The sequence below is a fragment of the Acomys minous genome (genome assembly GCF_964271855.1).
Source record: "Acomys minous genome assembly, chromosome: 6".
In the NCBI taxonomy this organism is placed as follows: domain Eukaryota; kingdom Metazoa; phylum Chordata; class Mammalia; order Rodentia; family Muridae; genus Acomys; species Acomys minous.
In genome coordinates this window covers 38,648,990-38,675,375 of record NC_140487.1, presented here as the reverse complement: position 1 = coordinate 38,675,375, position 26,386 = coordinate 38,648,990, and the positions used below count along the sequence as shown (strand labels likewise).

The window sequence follows — 26,386 nt, the reverse complement described above, 5'->3', positions numbered from 1 at the left end:
ATACAAGACCCCGGCTTGAAACAAAAAGAACAGAGTGATGTAATGTGTAGGCTAGGAAATCTAAGAGAAGAATGTAAGCTATAAAAGTGCTTAAATTGGGCAAACAATTGCGAACTCTTTGAGCTCCCCCCTGAAATATAAATGAAGAGTATAGAGCATTGATTCTAATCAGTAGCCACAGACTGCCCATCCCTATCTGCTATAGAAAGTTGCTGCTCTGACATCTCTGAACTTGCTAGATGTACTACTTACTCTTTTGCTCTAAATTTCAAAGCTCACAGTGACTGGTTAGTTGGTAGATGACACAGGTAGAGTAGCAGGCAGAGGGATGGCATTGTCCTCCCAGCAGCACACAGTAGTTAGGGAAAAGTGCAAGGCATGAAGTTGGTCTTGTTATGGGAATGGAGAGGAAGGTGACAATGGCTGGAGCAAGAAGCAGCATCTGAAGCATGCGAGTCAAACAGGCTGTTAGAGGTGTGTAGGAAACACAGAACCGTCACAGGGACAGGGAAAAAACAAAACAACAACCCAGGAGTGTTATCATCTGTGAGGCCAAGACAGAAGAAGTTCAGCATGGAAAGAAGACAGTTGATGCAAAGCTAAAGGATGACCCTGGAGGAAGGCCTGGCAGGTTTGCTGTCTATAGGGCTGTGGAGAGTTTATGATGAGAACCAAAGTGAGTCGGCACAAGGCTGGTTAAGGGAGCAACCGACGGCCAGCAGCTGGAGGCAGAAAGCTGGCACAGCGTGAATTAAGCTGGAACTAGCGCTGGAATTGGAAGAGCTGGCCTCCCAGCGCTGTCTGGGACACATTCTCAGTTGTCCAAGGGATAAATCTCTTCCTAGTTATCACAAAGGTTCATCTTTCCTTGAGCATCTACAGTGTGCCCATTTATTAGTATTGTGGTTATTAATTTTAAGTATCTCTGTGTGTGTGTATGTGTTGTACATATGTATGTATGTTCCCATGATAGTGCTAAGTTGAGGAGGTTTTTAAAAAGCACCAGCCGAGAAAAACTAAGAAAAATAAGGGCAAGACTTGTGATTTTCACCATAAGAGCTACAAATGTGTTCTCTGATGTGAGGTCACTCCTTACAAAGGCAGCATCGTTATGGAAATAAAACTGAGTTGGCCATAAAACAGCAATTGGAACAGATGTTTTCCATATCACCATATTATAAAGTTTGCAAGAGTTAATTATAATATGTAATTTATTGAATTGGAATTCTATCAATCACAAATTAATTATTGGTAAAAAATCCAAGTAGGCTTCTTTACATTTTTTAAAGCATCGCCTTCAGAAACAACACATAGTTGAAAAAGAAATGCTTAAAATACTTTAGAGATTAACAATCCTTATAGGACTTTCAAGTATCATGGGTGGAGCCATGATAAAAAACTTTTGCTGTGCTAATTTTACTTCCTAATCACACATAAAGCAACATCTAGAGTACATTTTGTTATATTAGTATACGACTTAATATTATTGGAAACAGCTTGTTTTTTAAAATTACTTTTTAATTCAGCTTCTACTAAAACCAAACTGACTGTTCTGCCAGTCAACATAATCCTAGTGCTTTTATTACTATAACTTTTAAGACAAACAAACATCTGTATTAATGAGACCCACTGCTAGGCGGTGGTGGTGCACACCCTTAATCCCAGCACTCGAGAGGCAGAGTCAGGTGGATCTCTGTGAGTCTGAGGCAGCCTGGTCTACAAAGGAAGTCCCGGACAGCCAGGGCTACACGTAGAGAAACCATGTCTCAGGGCGGAAAAAATGAGACCCACCACCAAGATTCCGAGTAGAACGATCTGTTGTCTTTGTCTTCTACTGAGTGGTAGAGACTGAATCTAAGGTGAGGGCTGCTCCCATGTTGGGCAGGGCTGTACCCCTAAGCTACATTGTCAGCCTAGATCTGTTGCATTTTAAAAGTGTGCCTTGTTAGTAGGCATTGCTGCCATTGCCAGCGTTTGCTTGCGTTTTCTCCTTGTATCCCTTCATTGCTCACCATTTTCCATTGAACATCTGGGCTTCACTGGCCAGCGTCTCTAATAGTTGATTCCCATTCCAGTGTATTAAAGGGCAGGGGCTCACTGCAAGGCATCAACCCACAAGTTAATTGGAATTTGCTTGTCTTGGTATTTCTCTCTTGCTTTGTCCCTAGTAGTGAAAGCTGCCATTTAAAATGTAAAACGCCTTAAGAAATTAAGAGACAACTATGCTTTGAAGAGTGTATTTTTGTATGGTATTATGTTTGGGAAAGAGAAAGGAAGGGGGTGAGTGACAGCAAAATGATTGAAACATTTACTTTGTGTTTTCTTTTACATTCTTGAACCTATATAAATAGCATTTCTATTATTTCATTGCTTACACCCTGATTCATTTTGATTTGTTTCAAAAGGCATTAAGGAACATTCCTGTGTTTTAGATTGACTTGTCTCCACTAAGAGACTGTGAATCCCTTAAGTCAGCTACAATGTCATATCCTTTTTTGTGACAAATAAGACATAGTGGACATTGAGTAGATATGAATAGTGGATGGTATTTAAGTGTCAGTACAAGAGAAGAGGAGCCAGGTTGATTGCTGGATCCGGGTTGACTGTGGCTTCAGTGCTGCTATGGCTGACTGTGTCCCCCTCAAAGTATATGTGGAAGTCCCAACTCCTCGCTCCTTCAAGAACACTGGGGTAGACTCTTTATACAGTAGTTAAGGGAACACAAATCCAATGTGGCCAGAGCCCCTGAAAGAACTATAACCTGGGACAGGACAGTTCAAGCCCACAGGATGTAAAGATGGCAGCCACCTACATGTACAGAGACAGCCTGGAGCACCTTGAGAGTGTAAATCTCTGTGTTTAATTTACCCAGTCTGTGCTGTTTGTTACTACAGCCCTGGGAAACAGTAGAGCTGGCTTATCTGCTTGTATGCAGCAGCATCTCAAATCCCTTCATTTGCTTATTCCCAAGAAACAGATTTCCAAGCTTACTGTCTAAGCCTCCCCACATTTTTATGTTTCCTCTAGGCAAGACGTAGGAGAGAAATTGGCCTCCTCTGCCAGCTCCGCAGTACAGTACTACAGTGGCAAGCCGCCACATTTTTAATTTGATTGAGTTTGTTTGGTTTGACCAAGAGAAAAGTGTTTATGGGCTTTTACCTTCTTAAGGGTACCAGAGCCGCTACCAACAGACCTGTTGGGTCTTCAAGGTAGAAAATGTAAGACCTAGTGCACTGCTTTCTAGTGTGAAGTTAATTGGAGCTAATTACATTACAGCCGCAGCTCAATATTATCTGCTTTGTTCTGCCCTCCTTACAGCCAGCGGAGGCAGCACGGTGGCTCGTGCTCATCGCTTTGATAACTTGTGATACTCTCTGGTCACCAGCCATACTGAGTTGCCAGCGGTTTTTGTTGTTGTTGTTGTTTGTTTGTTTGTTTTTGTTTTTTTCATTAAATGCTTTAGCTATATGCTATGTAAATCTGTGTAAAATTTTTACCACTTAATTTTGTTTTAAAATTAAGCATATTCAAATAGGGCTGTTTAGTCAGACGTTACAGATTCTTTGCTGAAAGCCTCATTTTGATTATTACAAAGGAGTTCTTTCATCATTTGGGGCACTTTACTAGAGTTCTGAAAGTAAATTTGATAAACTACAGAATGGAATAAAAGTCTTGGGTCCCTGAGGGGAGCAAACTTTTGTTTGCCATTCTACAAAGAAAAAGCAACAACCCTTAATTGTGGGAAAGTAAGACTTCTCACTTGATTTTGGCATAACCTTGGGTCATAACTTGTGCATCTTTGGAGCATCCTTGGTATGTGAGTGCCTTGGTAAATACTACTGATGCATTTTATTATTTATTAACTGATGATAAGAATTGAATCTACAAGTGCTTACTTTGTAAGCTCATACCAGCACACATGCTATCAATGAGCTACACTCTTATGATGGCTTCTTTAGGCCTTTTCCTTTCTTTTGTTACAATTGAGGAAAGGACTGAAACCAAGACTTTCCCCCAAAATATATGCAGCTAATATGTGGCAGGTCGGAGTCCTAACTAAACACCTTCTCTCCAGGACCCCACCATGTCCTTTCGGCAGCTCTCATGTTCTCAACTTGGCTGCCAGGAGCAGATCTCTCCACTCTCTCTTTTCCCTTCCTCCCTTCCTTAATGAAAACAAAGTAGTCACGTCAGTTTGGTACATCTGTAATCCCAGCACTTGGGAAGCTGAGGCAGGAGAACTGGGAATTCTGTTTCAGCCTGGCCTATGCAGAAGCATTGACTAAAGGAGAAATAGAGAAAATAAAGCTGGACATAGTTGTTTATGCCTGGAGTCTCAGCACTCAGGAGGCTGAGGCAAGAGGTTTGGTGAGTTTAAGGTCAGCCTAAACTCCATAGAGAATTGAAAGCTAGTTAGACCTCATAGCGATCAGAAGTGCTTATGAGGATGCTTTTTAAAGCCAAGGCATTAACGAAGTTTGCAAAAATATGAAATGTTGCCACTCATCTCAATGTCTTTGTTTTATATTGGTGGAATGGGCTTAATGTTTTATTTTTAAATGTACACTTAATATGCTTTTAAAATTATAAATATCAGAAAATTAATATAAAAGTAAGTATAACCACTCTAGAGTTTTCAGCAAACTTTTTTTTTAAGGTATTGGTGGAGCTCAATATTTTTTGTTTTAGATAGAGTCCTCTTGTCAAGTGCTGGGATGACAGGTGTGTACTAGCATGACAGGAACACACATACAAACACAGACACACGTATGCATACACACACACACACACACACACACACATGATAATTAGATCATGGTGCTAAGCAGTTGTAATTATCCCGCCACAGGATGGCCTGTACTCTTGGATTGATTTTTCTCCTCACTTACTCCTCCTCCTCTCTTGGCCACCTTCATTGTGTGCTCCTTAAGGACAGAGAGCAGACCTTACTGTCATTTTGCCAATAGAACAAAGTAATAGGAAAACCTTGCATTATACTCAATAAGCAGGCAAGGACTTGCTGAATTATTAATGTTGCAACTTGATTATATCGTAATATTGACTTTTTGTAAGTATAAAAATATGACATGCATTAACCCTTCACCTGATCTCCCTGTCTGTCAGTCTTTGTTCGCCCCCTGGCGCTGCCAGCCTGTAGTCAGCATAAGCTGTATGAGCTTGCCAGGGATTGAAGGACTCAACTGTCCACCTGAGGCTCTGGGTTAGTGAGTGTGTGAGAAGCATTCCTAACCACTGTGCTGCTTACCATGCATTTACATAACAGTCATGTCAGAGAACTTCTGTAGTTCAAGTTTTTTACAGCAGCCTTCAAAAATCTGCCCCCAGCCTTTAAGATTTTTGTGTCTTACTTATTAGAGCTAAATGAAGTTTGTTTGACTGAGACAGTACTTGAATCACCTAACATGTGCTACAACTACATTTTGTGAAAGATGATACAAATATTTTGGAAAAAAAATCTTAGTTCATCCAGTAATTGTTCTTGCATATTTCTACCTAATAGTGTCTTAGAAAATGTCAGTTTTTGGTGTTCTTATATTTAATGAAGTAATTTTTATTTCTAATAAGAGATTTTCTGAGTGGTTACATGTATCAGTCTCTATTGCCATCAGGCCAGGCTTCGGTGGCTCACAGAGCCAGGGCATGGCTCTCCCTGGACACTACCTTGGCGGCACACACACCTCATCAGCAGGAGCCTGGGGTCCTTTCTGAGCAGACTGCAAAAGCTGACAAGCAAAGGGGAGACAGAGCAGAGGGGAGTAGTCAGCCACACGGAGGCTGGAGTGGCTTGGTGTATGTTAGACAGGCCCAGGGAAGTTGAAAGAAATAAACGATGCCCATTTTGTGGTGTGAGTTTGATGTGGAGGGCCTGAGAGATGATGGCTGCATGTATGCAGAGGGAGCATGATGATTTAGGAAGAGCGAATGGCAGCAGTGCGAATGGTGCAGTGCAGAGGGGAGGGGTCCGGGAGCAGGAAGGCTGCATGAGCAACTGTGCAGACACAGTAAAGCGCAGGCTCTGAGTTGCTGTGGAGATGGAGAGCAGATGGCAAATTTGACAAGCATTGTGATGGGTGAAATTTACTCCTTTATTCAGCAGCTATTTATTAGATACTGTATGCATTCATGCTAATGATATCTGAGTCTAATTTTGCCTATAATTACTGTCACAATTTTAAGCTATAAAATTGTTACATAATTTTATATTATTTTTAATTTAAAATTGTATATGATTGTGGTGCTGGAGACAGAACCCAGGGCCTGTGCATGCCAAGGAAGCAGTCTCCTAACAGCTATATCTCAAATTCAAAATGCTTACATAATTTGTATTTGAAAAAAATAATTACATTAGCTTGATTTTGGGGGTGTACTCAGGATGTAGAGGCAGGTGGATCTCTGTGACTTTCATGCCAGCCTGGCCTACCATAGCAAGTTCCAGGCCAGCCACGGCTATATAGTGAGACTCTGTCCCAACCACAAGCAAGGAACAACCAGAAACAAAATATTACTAAAATTACAAAATTATGACCTAGGTGTGGTGATGTTACCTGTAATACAAACCCTTGGAAGGCTGAAGCAACAAATCACTCATGTAGCCAGGCTGGGCTACACGAGACCCTGTCTCAAACAGCATAAAGCACATACATAATAAATAACGTAAAATGACAAATAAGTCACTCTGGTAGTAATGTTCTCAATTTTTTTCTGGAGGTTTGTGCTTTTAAATGTATGCTGTAGGTCCTTCCAAAATGAAAAGCAAGGCCTGGAGAGATGGCCCAGCATTGAGAACGCTTGGTGCTCTTCCAGACACCTTAGTGTGATTGCCCACACCCATGCCGTGGGGTTCACAGCCACCTTTACCTCCAGCTCAAGGGATCTGATGCCCTCTTCTCACTCTAAGAGACACCCCCCCCCAAATATATACAGAAATACAAGTTTTAAAAAGAGAGGAAGACATTTTTCTTTAAATATTGTATAGTTTATTTGACTAGCAAATGGAAAGGCAGCTACTTAACCACACAAATAAGACGTCTTCTGGGCAAGAACAAAAAAGAAAAGAAAGGAAAAAGGAAGTTCCTAACTGGAGAGTAGTACTTAAAGTACTTAAGTGGTACTTAAAGCAAGCTGTGGGATGGTTTAAAAGAAACTGAAAAACCCTTTTAAAAAACTTTTTTTTAATTTTGGTATTTCTAGACAGGGTTTCTCCATGTAGCCTTGGCTGTACTGGTTCTCTTTGTAGACCAGGCTGGCCTCGAACTCAGAGATCTACCTGCCTCTGCCTCTGCCTCTGCCTCCCAAGTGCTGAGATTAAAGTGCCACCACGCCCAGCTCTGAAAAGTCATTTTAAGTTGAAAGTAATTGTCTCTGCTTAGAGCCAATAACATAAAATATCAATCTACTAAATGGCATTAGCCATTCTTATAAAATAATGCTTTTCTTAAGTAAATGTTGATTAATATATAATCACTATATGCTAGGATATAAACAAAAGGACAGAATGAGACTAAGGAGTTACAAATCATCATGTTAGGAGCCATGTTAGAAAGTTAAGCATGAGCAGTTTACAGTGATGTCTTTATTTACGCTAGGCAAAAACAGTACGTTTTTCTTACCGTCCATGGCCGCCATAATTAGGCTCATATGTTTGAGTTCTTCGTCCCCTGCTGGTGGGACTGTTTGAGAAGGATTAGGAGGTGTGGCCTTGTTGGTGGAGGTGGGCTTTTGGGTTTCAAAAGACTGGAGCAGTTCTTGGTGTGTCTATTCTCTGCTTCCTGTTTGTGGATCAAGGCATGAATGCTCAGCTATTGCTCCAGTGCCATGCCTGCCTACCTGCTGCCATGTTCCCTGCCACAATAGTGATGGGTTCCTATCTCTCTACAACTGTAAGACCCAAATAAACCCTCCCTTCTACAAGTTGCCATGGACATAGTATTTTATTACAGCAATAGAAAAGTAGCTAATAAATCTTCATAAATGTAAAGGTACTGCCAACATATTTGCCTTAATTTTCCCCTCCGTTAGAGTTCAGTGAAAACCTAGCTTCCATTGATTTCATCCCATTGTCATTGTTATGCTCTTGGGCCATCAGGTTTTCTTTTGGTAATTAATCCTTCTCCTATTTTCACATTCAGATATTTTTATTTTATTGTCTTATCTGGATCTCTTATCAGCATAGAACCCTGTTCCTTTCCTATATTAACTATATTAAGATATGAAATTTTAACATTAATATATACTCAGACCACATCCAGTTTAGGTAAAAAATCACTTATTGCTATTACACTAACAGTTATTGCTGGATGACTTTGCATGTCTCCAGCTCCCGTCCTTCTTCCTGTGTTGGTGATATGGCTCAGTAGGGTAAAAACCCTTGCCATTATGCCTAGTGGCTGAGTTAGATCCCCTGAACCCACACAGTGAAAGAAGAGAACTGACTCTAGCAAGTTGTCTTTTGGCTATCACATACATATATTGCAGGCATGTGAACACACACACACACACACGCACACACACATACTTTCTTCCTTTTAGGGTGACTCTTACTGCATGCTATGATGTCATCTATCTTGGGATGATTAGTTAGTGATGTAAGTGTACTGTCAAAACTAAGAATGGGGCTGGGAATGGGGCTCATTTGGAAGAGTGATTGCTGAGCATGCATAAAGCACTTGGCTTGTTCCCCAGCACAGCGTAAACCAGATGTGGTTGCATAAACCCATAATCCCACCACATGGGAGGTAGAGGCAGGAAGACTGGAAGTTGGAGGCCAGGCTGAGAATAGAATCCATAGGCCAAACTAGCAAAAAGTTATGTTTATTCAAGTATTTATGCATGAAGCAAGTATTTATGCACCTGTTATGTGAGTCAATGTAGCAAGGTCATCTTGTAACTTAACTGTTAAAAATATGACTAGGTAAGTATAAGATAAGAGTTATCTGCTTGGCAGCTGTTGTATTTTGTTTTGTTTTTAAGATCTTGAGGTTTTACTGATGCCAAGCCTAATATGACTCTTTCTATGAAATGATGGAAGTGTTGTATCCTGTTAGATTTCTCCAGTGTTATTATATTGACACAGATATTAAATATGTTTACCTTTTCTGTCCCTTAAAGACCCTTCTAAACAAACTTTTAGCTATACAAATCTTACCTTGGTCTCAACTTTTGGATCATCGTTAAACATCTGTTCAAAGACAGCTAGTTTCTGGGATGGCAAGCGTTGTATTCAGGCCCAATATAAGGAAATTAGGGCTCAGCCAGAGATTTATTTAAAGAATTTAGAACTAGGAAATTGAGACACATGGGTTTGAAGTGGAGCAGAAATGCAAATGGTAGAATAACATTTGTGGGCTATAGCACCTTGGTTAGGGAGCCAGTGAGCACTGACCTAGCACACGATGTGAGGGTGGATGATAACAGAGAGCCGGTCTCTAGCTGTCATGTCCAGTCTCCTCAAGAGGCTTAACCTACTCTTCTGCTCCTTGGATGGGAGGATTCTTTGCAGATATTCTCTCTGAGGGAGCATCCAAGAAGCCTTTCTGGAACTACCTTCAATTCTTGGCTACTTTTCTTTGAATACAAGTCACACAGATGTTGAAATGAGCACTTCTTGTTGATATGAGAATAGCACACACCTCAGGGGCTTACTTAGCATTTGTTCTAAATGGTATTCTCAGGCTGGGAACATAGCCTAGATGCTAGACTATCTGAACACCATGTACAGAATTCTGAGTCCAATCCCCAGATGTAAAGGAAACCTGGCACGGCGGTGCACATCTTTATCTTAGCACTTGAGAGGTGGAGAGAGGAGGCTCATTCTTAGCCACACAGGGGTTTGAGAACAGCTCGGGCTTCTTGAAATCCCGTCTCTACAACAGAAACCCAAGCATCTGTTTCCTACTATGAGGTTGATGGGTTTTGGTTTCCTGGTGGTAGATAACTGTATTTTTTGGTAGTTTTACTATATAGTTTCCAAATCTGCTGTGATTATCTCCTCTTTCTACTTTTTTGGAAGAGTTGTTAAATCTCAGAATTCAGTTTTAATTTAAAGGTATTATGTATAAAATTGTGCTCTGGGTTCTATCATCAAAATAAAAGACATTATCCCTTGAAAATTATTAACATATGAAAACTCTGCATATTCATCTTTTAAAATAGTAGGGGTTGAGTATATGGATGTTATGGTCTTTCCTGTGCATCTTTTTCTGAAGCATTAAGATGTTAAAATTTTTCTGACAATGTCTAACAATGCAATGAATTTGTGTATTGCTTATTTTATGCAATTCATTTTAATGATTTACATAAAAATATGAAGATACTAAGAACCTTCTAGTTTATGTCCTATTTTTATGAGTTATACTTAGTCAAACCTAAACAGGTGATAAATCTATCACTGTATTATTAGGGAATTTTGTGAACTTTTTCTCTAAATAACCATTTAAAATATTTATTATAAAAAAACTAAACTAAACTAAACTTCTCTCTCTCTCTCTCTCTCTCTCTCTCTCTCTCTCTCTCTCTCTCTCTGTCTCTCTCTGTCTCTGTCTCTGTCTCTCTCTCTCTCTCTCTCTCTCTCTCTGTGTGTGTGTGTGTGTGTGTGTGTGTGTGTGACATATTCATGGATGCCCATGAAGGGCAGAAGAGGCTGTTACTCCTCTGGGAGCTGGAGTTACACACAGTTGTAAGCTGTCTCACATGGGTGCTGGGAACTGAACCTGGGTCCTCTGGAAGGCAAGTGCTCTTAACTGCTGAGCCATCTCTAGCCCCTCAATGTCCATTTTATACTGAAGTTCCCAGTAATAATGATAGTTATTCTATCAACTCTGAATTGCTTCTTTTATTGACCTTTTAAAAGCCTGTTATGGGGCTCTTCAGTGATACCTTGCACAGAGATGGTATGTTCCAAATATATTAAAGATAGCCTCTTGGCTGGGCATGGTGGCAGGCACCATGATCTCAGCATTTGCAGGGCAGGCATAGAAGGATTGCCAGTTTGAGGCCATCTTGAGATGCATAACAAGACAGAGAAAAGACGGAAGAGAGGAGTGAGGCCTGGAGTAGGAGGGTGGCAGAGAGAGGCAGAGATAAATATCCCCAGGGAGGGGATAGTGTTTGGTGTGTCTGTTGCTCCCTGTCAAACCATTATCAGAGTTATTGGCTTAGCCCAGCAGACCCTAACTTCTTGCATGTAGGCTTCATGCCTGAGTCTCATGGCTGGTAGCTCTGCAGGGCCCCCACTTCTTTCCCACACAGCCTTCATGGTGCTCTGCGCTTCACTAACTGTGCCATCTGAGTTACAGGAAGAGGGCCCCTAATGCAGGACTCCTGGTATTGTGTTCACTGTGTTGGATTGGTCAAAGCAGCTATAGGACTAGTTCAGATGTCAACATGGTTATTGAAATGTACTCTTTCTACCATCTGTTTAGAGTTCATATCAGATATCCTCTTCCTGGACAAGGTGTTTCTCTGAACTTCTGGAGGATTTGAGAAGAATGGGAGATGGCAATGAGAGACGCTTACCATCTCTCCTTCCCCAACAGGCACCCTCAGGGCTGGTTGCCATAGCATGCTGACATTCCAACATGCTCTTGTTTGTCCGTGGACTAGGTAAAAGATGTTGTATTCAAGAACTATTTCCTTGAGTTAAAAAAAAAAAAGAAGCTTAAATTTCAGTAAGCAGATAGATTTGTGATTTAGAGGGAAAACAGCTTAAACAACAGACATGGAGAAGGGTTCCCATGCCTCTCCTACTGCTTGTCCTTAGGTGCTGGGCAGTAGTTTCTGAGGCAGCCCGCAGCACTGCAGCCTCTGCCTCTATATACAGCATTTTAGTCAGTCTCTTACCAGTAAAATCCAGAGATGGAATCAGTTTTGTTCTGTGACATAATTTGCACAGTTACCTCTACTTTGTTTTCTGCGTTTCACCTCGTAACTGTGAGAACATTCTGACAGCACTTAATTAGCTGTCACAATGGGCTCTTCGCAGGCGCAGGGGAGAAGTTTGAAGTTTAATGATGTGGGGCTGGTGCGATGTTCAGTGGGTAAAGGTGCTGGATTCCAAGCCTGACAACCTGAGTTCAATGCCTGGAACCCACAAAGCTGACCAAGAGAACTGACTCTTGCAAGCTGTCCACTCACCTTCACATGGTTTGCCCTCCAATAAATAAATAAATGTAAAAATTATGATAGGGGCTGGAGTGCTCAGATGTTAAGAGCACTGACTGCAATTCCCAACACCCATATGGCAGCTCACAACTGTCTGTATTCCAAGATCTGACACTCTCACACAGACATACATGCAGGCAAAACACTAATGCATATACAAGAAAAATAAATAACTTATGAAAAATTCATGATATATCATTATCCATGAATAGAAACTTGATTTTCAAGATAATGAGATAATTATATATATATATATATATATATATATATATATATATATATATTGTTGTTGTTGTTGTTGTTGTTGTTGCACTTTATAATGAATACCTCATGATGAAGGTGGTTATAGGAAATTATAGTAGGGATAAAGAAAATATTAGCTCTGTAGTTCTAGTTTTTTATATTCTTCAGTAGGCTGATTATAGAACTGATGAGCCAGCCTGCCTCCATCTTAGGAAAGCCATCTTATAGTAAAAAGAAAGTAGGATCATTCCTGTTTATGACTAAATCTCTGCTTCTCAAGGATTGGGCTATGCCCACCTGTAACCTTAACTACAAATGGTTCTGCACTGCCTGATCTAGGAAGTGGCAACCATGTTTTTGTTTCAAAAAGATGTTAAGACCATCTTGCAACCCAGCCTTTCTTTTAAAAGGTTGTTTTACCACCTTGTTATGCTGCTCCTGTAACCCACCTGTTTGCCTGCCAAATCCTTCATTTGGAAACCCCCTACCCTTATCTTGCCCATGTCCAGTGCTGACCTTTTGAAGGGAGGCAGGGCTAACCTATGTACACAAATGAAAAAACTTGCTTTAATTAATTTGACCATGATGATTTTGGTCGGTGGTCTTTGTTCTCACATCTTTGGGATTAGCAAAAATAATTATAATGCTGTATGTCTTTGGAGACAACACTTTTTAATGATGAATTTTGGTCATTATTGGGGTTAAAACAAAATATAGTGTGGGAATAGAATACAATGATAGATTTGGGAAGGTTTTATTATGTTAGAAAGAAAACAATTATTTCATAGATTACACTTGTTAAATGCTACTTAGAATCTTACTGAACTAACTGTCTAGTATAATTTTAACTGTTGTGCTCCAGAACATATTTAAAAAAAAAAAAACCAAGAAGTTAGTTACTCAGTGGGAACCTTTTATTTTAATTTTGTTCCTTTCACCTTTGAAAAGAATAAAGCTTTTAAAAATGTAAGAGTATATTTTGAATACTGCTTGATATCTCCAGCTTTGTAGAGAGCTGGCCGTTACATAATCAAGGCTTTGTGGCACTAACAGGCTCCATATTCAGTAGGCAATGCAGAGGTGGAGTAGCAACTGTGGAAAGTCTCCTGCTGCTTGCTGGTAGACAGAAAGTCTCTAAGTCATTGTTTTATTTCACGGTCACTTTCCATTTTGTCCTACCTAGTCTTTAGTGATGCCTTTAATTGTAACTGTGGCTCATCTTGGAGCCTGGGCCTAATGGAAAAAATTGTTTAAAACAATGACATAATGTTATGAATGTGGATTAAAAATAAAGAAAAACTTCAGTCCGTCAGCCAACACTGGTAACTTTTCTTCTTCTGTTTCTTTAACTATGTATCCTGTGTTCTTCTTAGAGAGACAGTTTCTCTGTGTAGTCCTGGCTGTCCTGGAACTCACTGTAGACTAGGCTGGTCTTGAACTCAGAGATCCACCCACCTCCTAAATGATGGGATTAAAGATGTGGACCACCATTACAATGAAAAAATTTAAAAGATCACCTTGATACAAATAGGAGAGGGAGAAGTAAAAGTACCTTTATTTTTAGATATGGTTTTATACATAAAATACCATTAAAAAAAAGAAATCCAGGAAAATCTACAACTGATAAACACTTTCAGCAAAGTAGCAGGATACGAAATTAACACACCAAAGTCACTACCCTTCTTACATGGGACAGACTGAGAAAGAAATCAGGGAAACAGTATCTTTCACAATAACCTAGAAAAAAAATCTTGGGATAGCTCTAACCAACCAAGTAAAAGACTTGTTTGTATAACAAAAACTTTAAGACATTAAAGAAAGAAATTGAGGAAGACATTAGGAGCTGAGAAGATCTCCCATAATTCATGGATTGGTAGGATTAACATAGTGAAAATGGACACCCTGCCAAAAGCACTCTACAGATTTAATGCAATCCCCACCAAAATTCCAACACAATTCTTCACAGAAATTGAAGGATGACTTTCAGTTTCATGTGGAAACATACACACAAACAGGATAGCCAAAACCCTCCTGAATGACAAAAGTGCTGCTGGAGGTATCCCCATTCTCAATCTGAAATTGTACTACAGAGCTATAGTAATAAAAACAGCATTAAAAAAAAAAACCACATTGAACAATGGAATCAAATTGCAGACTCAGACATAAGGCCACACACCTTTGGACACCTAAATGTTGGCAAAGAAGCAGAAAACACACATGGAGGAAAAGAGACTATCTTCAGTGAGTGCTGCTGGTCCACCCGAGTGGCTGCAGGAAGACGAGTGCAAATAGATCCTTACATACCAGCTTTCACAAATCTCTACTCTAATTGAGTTAAGGACCTCCACTTAAGTAAGACCTGGTACCCTGAGTCTTATAGAAGAAAAAATTTTTGAGCTCTTGGCACAGGAAATGACTTTCTGAACAGGATGTGGATGACACAGACATGAACAAATGGGACCTCATGAAGCTGAAAATACTCAGTTTGGTGAAGGGCATCATCCTTTGGGCAAAGCAGCAGACTACAGAATTTGAAACAATCTTTACTAATTACATATCCAATAGAACAGTAGTTCTCCACCTGTGGGTTGCAACCCCTTTGGGGTTTCCCAGGGGTCACCTAAGGCCATCCTGCATATACATTACAATTCATAACACTATCAAAATTACAGTTATGAAGTAGCAATGAAAATAACTTTATGGTTAGGGGTCACTACCACATGAAAAACTGTATTAAAGGTCACAGTATTAGAAAGGCTAAGAACCACTGCAATAGAGGGTTATTATATAAAATATATAAAGAACTAAAAAACAAACAAAAAACCAACCCCCAAAAAACAAAAAACAAAACTGACATCAAGAAAACAAATAATCCAATTTTAAAGATGGGTTACAGAACTAAGCAGAGAGTTCTCAAAAAGAAGAAACACAAATGTCTGAGAAACAAAGATTTTTTTTTTAAACATCCTTAGTCATTAGTAAAGTGCAAATTAAAAGTACTTTGAGTTTGAGTGGCCAAATCAGTGGCCAAAATCAAAACAGATGATAGTCTGTGCTGGTGAGGATGTGGGGGAAGGGGAACACTGATCTACTCCTGGTGGGGAGTGCAAATCAGTGTGGTGGTCCACAGCTGGGAGTGAATCTCCCTCAAGATCCAGCTGTACCATTCTTGGGATGTAGCCAAAGGACTAGACATCCAATTGTACAAGTACTTGCTCAGCTATCATCACCAATGCTCTGTTTAATGCTAAGAAATGTAAACAACCTAAATGTCTTTCAATTGACAAATGGATAATGAAAATGTACATACATACTATGGAATACTATTCAGCTGTAAAGAAAAATGAAATCATGGCCTTAGCACATAAATGGGTAGAACTAGAAAAGACCGTATTGAACAAGGTAATCCAGAAAGACACATGTTCTTCTTCTGGATGTTCCCAGCTCCTAATCTTCAGATGTGAGTACACAACCTGTAGTTACTACAGAAACCAGAAAGTGGAGGGGAACCGCTGCCAGGATAGGGAGATTGGGAGCCATAGAGAGGGAGTGGCGGGGTGCAAGTCATCTCACCAGGGAAATGGGAACGGGGCTCTTTAGGGAGCGGGAAGGAGGCAACTACAGAAGCAGTGGAATAGCAGGATATGAGTGATCTGGGAGGGGGAAGGGGGCTCCTTAAGGAGAGGGGAGCTAAATATAAAAGGAGGAGGGCAAACTAACAATGAGGATGTCTGAAAAGGCCACCTGGAGTCATACTATTAACTGTTTACCTAAAAAACCTACACTCCATGTAATCCCATGTATTAACATCATCTATAATCTTAGTGAACTTTTCTTATATGGGTTGATGATGCTCCTTCCAAGAGTCAATGACCACCTAACAAACACCAAGTGTGAGAAGCCCTCTTTTGTGTTGTTGACCAGAGCCTTCAAAGACGCTACGAAAATATATGTCCTATTGCTGTCCTTGGCTACTCCCCAGAGATGAAAGTTAAGTCCCTATTGCCGAAGATACCATGCACTTCAGAAACAGAGACCCCTGAGCTGGAACTGACCTGGGTGCCTCCTTCCTGAGAGCTAGCTTTCATGGAACCAGGAGGCACCAGGTAAGCTTATAAATGAGGGAGACAGCCAGCAGTCCTACCCAGCTATAGCACCATGAACCACATCAACAGCTAGCATGGCACGGTAGCCCTAAGGGTGCAGTGGTGTCATGCATACCTTGGCAGTAACCAGCAGTCCTCTACTTGTTCTTAAGGCCTGCTCAACAGCACAGAAACCATGCCTGGTCCTGGAACCCTAGCTAACGACTAAGTGCTAGTGAAACGATGGCTATTGGAGGAGAATCTATGCCACACATTTGCTAACCCAGCGTAACCCCTAACAACACTCTATAAACATGTCCTTGTATTCACAGACGAATGTAGTCCTCACCCCTCACCAAGGAAACGTCTCTTTTCAACAGATGTAGACCACCGCAGAAAACCGCAGCCAATCAAAATGCAGAGTTGTGGAGCCCAGGCCCAATGGATAGAGCTACAACACTCCCACACCAAGGCTCAGGGAACTTGCAGTAGGGGTGGAAAGATTGCAAGATCAGGGAGTTCTCTGTGAGATTCTGTTTCCTGAACATGTCAGAAGCCATAAAGTCTTACTAACATGACTGTCCCCATGTGCACTGAACAAGGCTGACCCCAGTGGACATGCCAAAGTGGCCAGGGAAAAGCCCAAGTGGTCTCAACCTCACAAAGGTTCCTAGGCAACTGAGGAGAGCTAGGCACTGTCCACATGGTCTACCTAAGAGAAGAGCACATCACTTAGTTGTTCAGTGCAAAATGCTGAACCTTGGAAACACACATATTAAAAAAAAAAAGAAAACACACATATAAGTAACATTATACAGACTATATGCAGGTTATATTTAGAAATATATTGTATATACATATATGCCATAAATTTGAAGGAAAGCAGGAAGCGGGTATATGGGAGGCTTTGGAGGGAGGAAAATAAAAGAAGAAATGTTGTGATTATAATCCCAAAAGTTTCAAAAAGTTAAAAAAATCACCTTGAAAGGATTTTTTAAAAACCATTTGTAGACTTGGTTTCTGCAAAGCTTTACTAAGCTACAGTAGACAAGTAAACATCGGAAGTAGAGGCAGCAGGGTAATTAGTCCGCGGCCAGTCTCAGCCAGATCTGTCTCAAAAAAGATTATCTGTGTTTATTATGTACACCATGATTCTGATTTTTGTTTGTTTTTTTCTTATTTTTGAGAAAAGGTCTTGCTGTGTAGCCCAGGCTTGCTTTGAATTCACTATGCAAGCCAGGCTGGCCTTGAATTTTCTATGGCTGCCTCCCAAGTGCTGGCATTACAAGCTTTGCCAAAATGTTTTAATATATGTCCACATTATAAAGTGATTAAATCAAACAGATTGACACTTCCATCACTTCACATACGTGTGTGTGTGTGTGTGGTGAGAACTTTTAAGATCTACTCTCTTGACAGTTTTAAAGTGGCAGAACCCTCACGGCCTTTGCCCTGTGAGATGCTTCCCTCAGCAAAGCCACACTTCTTAGTCCCCAGACAGCCACCAACTGCAGACCAAGTATTTGATTGCCAGAGATTTGTGGGGGACATCTTATTCAAACTGCCACATGTGGTATTATGTCTTTCATTCTAGCTATATTTGGTGTGTGTGTGTGTGTGTGTGTGTGTGTGTGTGTGTGTGAGAGAGAGAGGGGGGGTTGGGAAGGGAGGATGAACTCAGGCCACATATTCTGTGGTCCTCATGTAGTCTGTGTCACCCACATGTGGCCATGTATATGTAGGTCCGTTTCTGGCCGCTCTGCTTATTTTTCCACCCTCTGAGCACATCATGTTGGTTGAGCTGTAGAGTGTGGTAAGTTTTACAGTAAACTCTGCTATCTGGAAGTCCAGGTCTTCAGCTCTATTGTTTTGAAGACAACTTTGGCTATCCTGTGCCTTCTGCACATGCTATTGATTCATCTTAGTTGTATAAAGATTAGTTGAACTGCATTTGTTTTTAATTTTAATGAAAAAATTACCATCCCCATTCTTTGTAACTATGTGTTATGGCCTATTTGTGATAACTTTTTATCATTTATTAAGCAGTAGAATATAAAAAACCGTATTTGCTTTGTTTTGCAAAGTCACACAGAAGGATATATAATGTCAGTAGGTAGCAGTGGGAAGAAAATGAGTAAGAATGTGAAGTAGCTGAGCACGGGGCTCAGCGCCTGTAATTCCAGCAGTGCTCAAGCAGGAGGAGTGCATCAGAGGGCAGCGGGGCTGTGCAGTAAGACCCTGTCTCAGACAACCAGCTAACCAAGACAAAAGCCAACCACAGCCCAGCAGCACCACAAAAGAGTGTAGACTACAGTGACAGATAAAGTTAAGGTAGACTGACTGGGTAGACAGAGTTGGGGCAGAACCTTTGCTGTCACCGTTATTAGTCAAGATAGTTATAATCCACAGGAATTAGTATAAAAACAACCCATTTGCTTTAAAGGAGGGTTTCCCCCAGTACTGAGAGCTGAAGAGGCGGATTGTTTTTCCTCTGTTGGATTTTAAGGATGATAACCTGATCCAGCAGTGCTTTGGGTAACATTTGAACACATTTCCAAATCTTGTTTATCTAGACAAGTCTATCAAATCAATGACATGGTACAAATGTGTGTTTTTCTGATAGTCTTGACTCAATCCAAGGATAGTAGGCTTCTTTGTTTATTAAAAAATAAGATATATGTCACTCAAGTTACCATGATTGATATATTTGTTGGCAAGAACCAGCGTTTTTCATTTAGGCTTGTCTGTAGATTTTGATAGATAGTGGAGCAGAGGTTCTGTGAGTTTGTGCTTTTCTTCATTACAATAGTAGTATTGTAATGAGTGCTTTTATTTGCTTTATGAAATTTAATCCTCAGAATAATCTCTTGGAATAGGATGTTTAGTTATCATTTCTTCACAGATGTAGAAGTGACACAAACATTTAAGTCATATTACAAGTCAGCAGTGGAATCAGGACCCAGTTTCTGACAGTCCAGCCTCGCCTTTGCTACATTTACATTGCTGGCTAGAACCTACTCTAGGGTAGACTTATGCTGGAATCAGGCAATTCAGAGATTGAATAGAGTAACTGTTCTACCTCAGGAAATGTGTCTAAGTCTACTGCACAGATGGATGGAGGAAGAAAAGGAGATTGTATCTTAACAAGATTTTGCATGAGATAAAAATTTTGCATTTCCTTTAGCTGTGTGCATTGTATTTATACTTAGGAAAAGTCAGCATTCTAAATAATCATTATTGAATAGCCTTGGATATTGTCATTTGTCTTAAAAAAAAACCTATCTTGATACTAAGCTATCAAAGGAAGTGCTCTCTCCCAGAAGGGGTGGATGTTTCTCCCTCACAGACCTCCCACTTTCTAGATTTCCTTTTCACTTTTTCTTTATATAAGATGGGAAGGAGGGAGAGAGAGAGATCAAATGGCTTGCTTAGTTAAATGAAATGTATGAAAAGCAATTTACTTTAATGTTTTCTGTAAAGTCACTTGTGGGTAGATCTGTTTTCACACACAATTTTAAGATGATTTTTTGAAATTATATAATTAAAAGTAAAGAAGAGATTTTGAATGTTTTACAACTGCATTCCTGAAAGCTGAATGAAAATGGTAGAGGCAGTTTCATTATTTTATGATATTTATTTTTCTGTTTTGTTTTGTTAGAGTCTTGCATTAAGGTTTGCCTGTGGACATTGGTTTTAAAATGACTGTAGGAAAGCATGTGTGCAGCTAATTTCCCAAGTAAGGAGTAACTAACTATAGGAACATTTCTATAAATTCAAATATCTTACACTTTTCTGTGTGCATTTTCAGATTGAAGGTTCAGAACAAATGTGGAAAGATGTTCACCTCAGAGCTAGGAGTTGTGGAAGAATGGCTGTCAGAATTTAAGGTAAGAGCAATTCTTCTAACTATATCCTAAACAAAGCTTGTCTGCACTTAAATTTAAATTCTAGTGGGTTTTTGTTTTGTTTTGTTTTGTTTGTATTATATGTGACTAACATGCTAAATCATTTGTGGACAAAGAATATTGTGCTGTATTGTAGTAGGGAGCTGTTTATGCACAGTAATCTTTTGTGGAAGATTAATTCCTTTTCCCTAAGGGCTCAAAGAGTTTATTCATCTGTTTATTCTCTTCCTTCCATGTGACATTGCCACTAGGGTCTCCAGTGTTGACGTCACCCCGCTCACCCCTCTTGCCCTCCCTCTCCCTCAGTGGTCATCAGTGAGTGACCCATTGTCAGAAGTGGGTGGGAAATAGTGGAGCTGGGCATGATTGACAGAAATCTTCACCAAAGGATGTGTGTCTGGAGGGCTGACCTAGGCCCTGTGACAGGAGAGTGCAAGCCTTGGCTTGTGGTGAAGAAAACAAAATGTAGGCTCTGTGGTCTGATGAAGTCTTCTCTTTGTAGCTAACACTGTCTTCCCGAAACTAGCAGGTTCCTTTCTCCGGTCCTTGTGGACACTTCATGATCCTAAACCACAGATGTGAAAAGATTGGGCAGCAAATGTCACATTGATTTTGTCTGTGCTAATGAGCCCAGACACTGGGAAAGATTTACAGTCTGATAGCTCTCGGCTTCTTGGCTTGCTGCGGGGAAGGAGATAGCCCAATAGTTCTACAGTGACATCACCAAACAAAGGACAAAATTTGGATAGCATTTGGAGGAAAGGCATTTTAGGCGAAATTTAAGTCAAGCCATATTTTGATAGTCTCAGAACACAGCAGGGCTCTGTGTAATGGGCTTTACATCTAGTCTGGACTTCATAGTGGACTTGGGATCCTGCTGTCTTGAAAATGACAATGTTTGTGTAGTAATGTGTTCAAACCTCTTGGTCCGAAGCTCTTTTCTGTGATGGAAACCAAGGCTGCTCCTCTTCATCAGTGATTTAGACAGTCCAGGCAAGAGGGGCAACTGTCTTTCTTATCGACACCTGTTCAAATGACGTTTGGATGGTCTGCGATGTTAGACAGGGCTTCTCAGTGAGTCAGAATACAATAGTCACTCAGAGAAGGAGTTATTGGTACACTCCAGTTGCTAAGTGATCTTAGAGAAGCTGTGCTCCGGCCAACCTGCTGGCTTCATCTGCTTCTGTCATCTAATCCTCATGAATGCTGATAGGCCTTGTTACTGTCTTAGTTTTTATTGCCACAAATTGAGTATCCTCCTTTGAATGTCCTAACTCACTATGAAGCAGTGTGGAATGCTATAGAAGTACACAATATAGTGCTTTTTGCATATATTAATATTTGGATTAAATTTTATCTGTACTTCCCTCTTGTTAGCTTTGTAAATGATTGTTCAAGGGTTTTTAGGTTTTTCTTCTGCTTCAAAGGTATTTCTAATATGTTTTGTATGGCATGATTTGGAGTGAGGGTCATTGGTGAAACTTTTCTGGTTTAACTGTGAGTACCATTTCTTGTAGACCATTCTTAAGTCAAATGTGGAAAGGCCGACATAGCCAGTTCCTGATTCCTTAAGATGGGCTGTGCAAAGAAGACCTGCTAAATATTGGCCATGGGGAGCGGTTAATGAGTATGACAAATGTTTTAAACTAATGAAACCTGTGCTGGTTAGATTTCATGTCAATTTGACACAAACTGTAGTTATCTGAGAGGAGGAAACCTCAGTTGGACCGTGGATCCAGGTGTGGTGGCACACACCTTTAATCCCAGCACGTGGGAAGCAGAGGCAGGCGGATCTCTGTGAGCCAAATGCCAGGGCGATTCACAAAACGAGTCCAGGGCAGCCAAGGCTACACAGAGGGACCCTGTCTCGAAAAACCAAACCAAACCAAACAACAACAACAACAACAACAACAACAAAAAACCCAAAACCAAACCAAAATAAAATAGGTTGGGCTGCAGGCCATCTGTAGAACATTGTCTTTAATTAGTGGTTGATGGGGAGGGCCCAGCCCAGCCCATTGTGGGTGGTGAAATCCCTGGGTCCTGGGTTCCATAAGAAAGCAGGCTGAGTGAGCCATGTGAAGAAAACCAGTAAGTACCACTCCTGCATGGCTCTGCATCAGCTCCTGCTTCCAGGCTCGTAAGCAGGGTCTTATTGCTTTGAAGAGATACCATGACAAGACATCTCTTATAAAACTGAGAGGATGAAAATGTAAAAGTTTCATCTAAGTAATGCTTTGTCAGTAAGCAACATTTTTGTGAAATTTTAAAAATTAAAAAAAGAAAATCTGTTTGTTTGTGTGCCTGTTTGGTTTTTGTTTTGTTTTTTGAGTAGCACAACTATGGCAACGTTGCTGTAATTGACTGAGTGAGAGGAGAGTCAGCAGCCTGCCCACTGGACCGCAGGCCTAGTGGGTGGCTTTAATGAGTAAGTCCTTGGCGCTCAATCAGTAGCCGCAGAAAGGTTGGAGGAGCTGATCTGCAGCGGTGACTTCAGCTGGATGGTGTGTCCTGGCCAGTTTGACTCAGCAGCCTCCAAAACACCAGACAGTGCAGTCTGCTTCCTGTAAAGCTTTATCTAAAAAGTGGCGCACATAGAGTTCTTTAGTGGGCTGCAGAGGTAGTTCTCGGTGAGGTGGGGGCGAAGGTACTTGCCACCAAGTCTGATGATCTGACATAATCCCTGGAACCCACAGGGAACACCAACTCCCCCAAGTTGTTCTCTGACCTACACACACACTAAATGAATACAAACAAATGCATGTGAAAGTTTTAAAAAGTAAAAAACGTTTGCTTGTAGAAAAAATTCTGTCTCTCTACTGGCTAATTTCTTAATAGTGTTTTCTTAATAGACCAACAAGGTGACTAGACCAAGGCCTTATGAGTGTTTAGTATTTTCAATGACTTATTTGTAAAAAGAAATTTCAGGAACTAGTACCGTCCTTATAATGGCTGCCTTTTCAGCTTATGTTTTTGCTCCATTATGCACAGTTTGAGATAAATACATTTTTTAAATACAGACACTGAAAAGAAGAAATTTCAAATTGATTTGTGTTTTTCTTAATGCTGTATGTATATTATCTAACAGATCCAGACTCCTAATTTTTTCAACTTTCTGCTACTCACTGAATCTCAATATATGGCTGAAGGATTCATTTCCCTGTGTGAAGCTGTTGAGTGGGCTTGTTCTGTTCATTGATTTCTCCCCGCCTGCCCATCTTCATTAATTCTCTTCCTCTCAGTCCATGTCACCCTCTTACATTTTAAAAGCCATCTGCCAAATGGTACTTTAGTACGAAGCATCTGTTCTCTTTAAAAACTTGCCAAGAGTAATTTCAACAAAATTTTTTATTTCATCTCCGTTGTCTCCCTTTTGTAACATGAGAAGCCTTAGCTGGTGATTGAGAAGGCCAGCAGCACTTAGTTCATCTGCTGCTTTCAGATCAGGTTGTCAAAGCCCCATTTGTTTTGTTTTACTTTTCATGTATTTATTTTGTGCATATGGGTGTTTTGTCTGCCTGCACGTCTGCGTACCACGTGCATGTCTGGTACCCACAAAGGCCAAAAGAGAAGTGGGATCCCTGGGACTGGGGCTATGAGCCATTGTGTAGGTGCTGAGGTAGGACTCGATCCTAGGTCCTCTGGAAAACCAGCCATTGCTCTTAATGCTGAGCATCTCTCCTGTCTCCCACCCAAGGCACTGTAAGCACAGTAGTTACAGCCTTCCTTTCTATAGAAAAGTGACTTTCCTCATGTCCATAGCATGAGATAGTGATGGTGTTTTGAGCTGGGTATGATAGCTACCTCACTAGAGGCATTCTCTTTTCATTTTTCGGCAGCAGCCCCAGGACACTATGCTTTACAGAGTTTGAGGTTTCAGAAAAAGAGATGTTCTTTTGTCTCTGGCTATTTCTTCTTCTCTTTTAAGAATATTTTATTTAATAGTCATATATTCATATGTGTTTTGGTCAAATCCTTCCTCTCTTTTCTTCCCTCCAATCCCTTCTCTATCCTTCCCCCTCATATTTCTCTCTCTAAAACATTTTTTAATGCCCACTGGGTCACTTTGGTGCCGCTTGTATGTCCATGGATGTGGGACCTTCTACCAAGCATGGGTAGCCCCTCAGGGCCTGCATTCCTGAAGAAAATGGTTTCCCACACCCCAGCAGCCAGCAGCTGCTAATGGCTCCTCAGAGGGATAGGGATGTGATGTCCTGAGCCCTCCCTGTCCCTCCCAGGTCTCAGGCTGCTCCATCTTGTGCAGTCCCAAGTGTTGTGAGTTCATGTGTGCAACTGGGCTGTCATGGCTGACATCCATTCCCTCTGCCTCTCACAGTCGTCACTGTAGCTTGCAGCCTTCACAGATAAGACTATTGATGACATTTCCCCAGTCAGAGGCATAGAGCCTTCCAGCACCATGAAAGATAGGCAGTAAAGAAGAAGCTTCCATGATGATCCCATGTCCTGTTACTCCAATACATGGTGTCTTTGCAGTAGGATTCTATCCTGGGTCTGGAGGGACACAAAGCAATGGGACCAAGAGCAATGGCAAAACAAACAAAAGAGCCAACTCAACCCTGGAATTTGGAGGGGGTGTCCATGGGACCCTACTAAATAACAAAGAGAGGAAGTCCATACCCCGTATTGGTCTTTTTATTTGGTAGCTATGGTCCCCAGGGATGTCATTGTACCCCATTATGAGGGAACTCATTTTATATATGTATACATTTTAGGAGGCTTCTCTGGTACTCAGTTTCCATAAGACATTTCAAAGGCCTTCAGTGTTAGAATTAAATGGGGGTAGGGGATGGGAAGGCAGGATAGAAGTGGGTATGGGAAAGGGTAAGTAACGTTAAAAGCCTCTGGCTGTTTCACAAAAAAATACTTTATGTATTCATATAGATGTATTGTATGCTTTACATGTATCCTCAGGCTTATTTTATTTAGGAGATTAGAAATTGAAAGCTTATTCGATTCTCACCCCCTTTTATATAAATGTTTCCAGTATTAAGTTACTCGTGATCATATGACAGAAATGGTGTACTGCCTGGAGGCCTTTTGCTTCTTGCTTTTGAAATGTTGAAGAGTGCCCTAGCCTCTGGCCTGCTAAGCCAGGCGGTGAGACTGCTTTTGTTGTGAGGCTCTTGCTGCTGTTGTTTGGAGGGTGGTGGAAGGTTTCCAAGCAGCTCACGTTTATTTGCCATGCTGGTAAACAAAACTCTCATATTAAATTAGAAAAGCCTGTATTCACTTACATGTCTTCAGGCAAAATATGACCTGTTTTTAAAGAATCTCCCCAAGTACCAACAATGATAGTTTCATTTCTTACTCGGTCCTCTGTGTGCTGGCAGCAGAGGTCTGAATGGGAGGCTCCTTGCTGAGGGATGGAGATGGAGGGGGTAGGACAGCTCTTTCCCTCAAGGAGAAAGGAGAGCAAGAATGCAGCAAATGACCCTGCTGCAACAGTCGTGGTAGCTTCATTTTCTGTGCATACTTGTGCACACATAAACCAATGTATTCTAGCCACAGCCCACATTAAGTCATGAGATGCTTGGGTACGGGCTGTGTGACACATAGTGCGTGTCTTAGCGTGACTGTTAGGGAGATCTTGAGCTGCTTTGTCTGCTGCGGGATTCGCACCCACTGGTTACTGAGTAATGAAGGAAGGAACTGGGATGGGAACAGTGACTTGACAGACAAACACTGCTAATGAGATATGCTCTGAAAGTTAAGTTTTTATTATTACAATAAATTTTCTTTTAAGTTTTTCTACTGCTTTTTTATCCACAATTATATGAGTTACTTCTGAGAGTACCTCTCTTTCCATTCCTCTCTGGTCTGGTCTGCAGGGCCCCTGTCTGGAGAGGTGTGCTATCAGGTTGTCTGTATTTTAAATGGCATTTGGAAACTTACCTTGCGATAGGATAGTTGTGTACTTCAATAGTTGTGAGGTGTCTAGGTCTTCTGCCCAAC

At 40.9% G+C, this 26,386-nt stretch overlaps 1 protein-coding gene across 4 annotated transcripts in view; it reads left to right on the top strand.

Annotated features, from left to right (window-relative positions):
* Window positions 1–26,386, top strand: part of HYCC1 (hyccin PI4KA lipid kinase complex subunit 1) — a 101,646-nt gene that overhangs the window by 5,503 nt on the left and 69,757 nt on the right. For 2 of the 4 annotated variants that reach the window (XM_084787739.1, XM_084787736.1), the window contains exons 2-3: window positions 11,442–11,622; window positions 20,317–20,395. In XM_084787739.1, coding sequence (XP_084643865.1) covers window positions 11,582–11,622; window positions 20,317–20,395 — 120 coding nt within the window. In that variant the 5' untranslated portion in view covers window positions 11,442–11,581. The remainder of the gene's footprint in view (window positions 1–11,441; window positions 11,623–20,316; window positions 20,396–26,386) is intronic. The other 2 variants (XM_084787737.1, XM_084787738.1) reach the window with 1 other exon arrangement.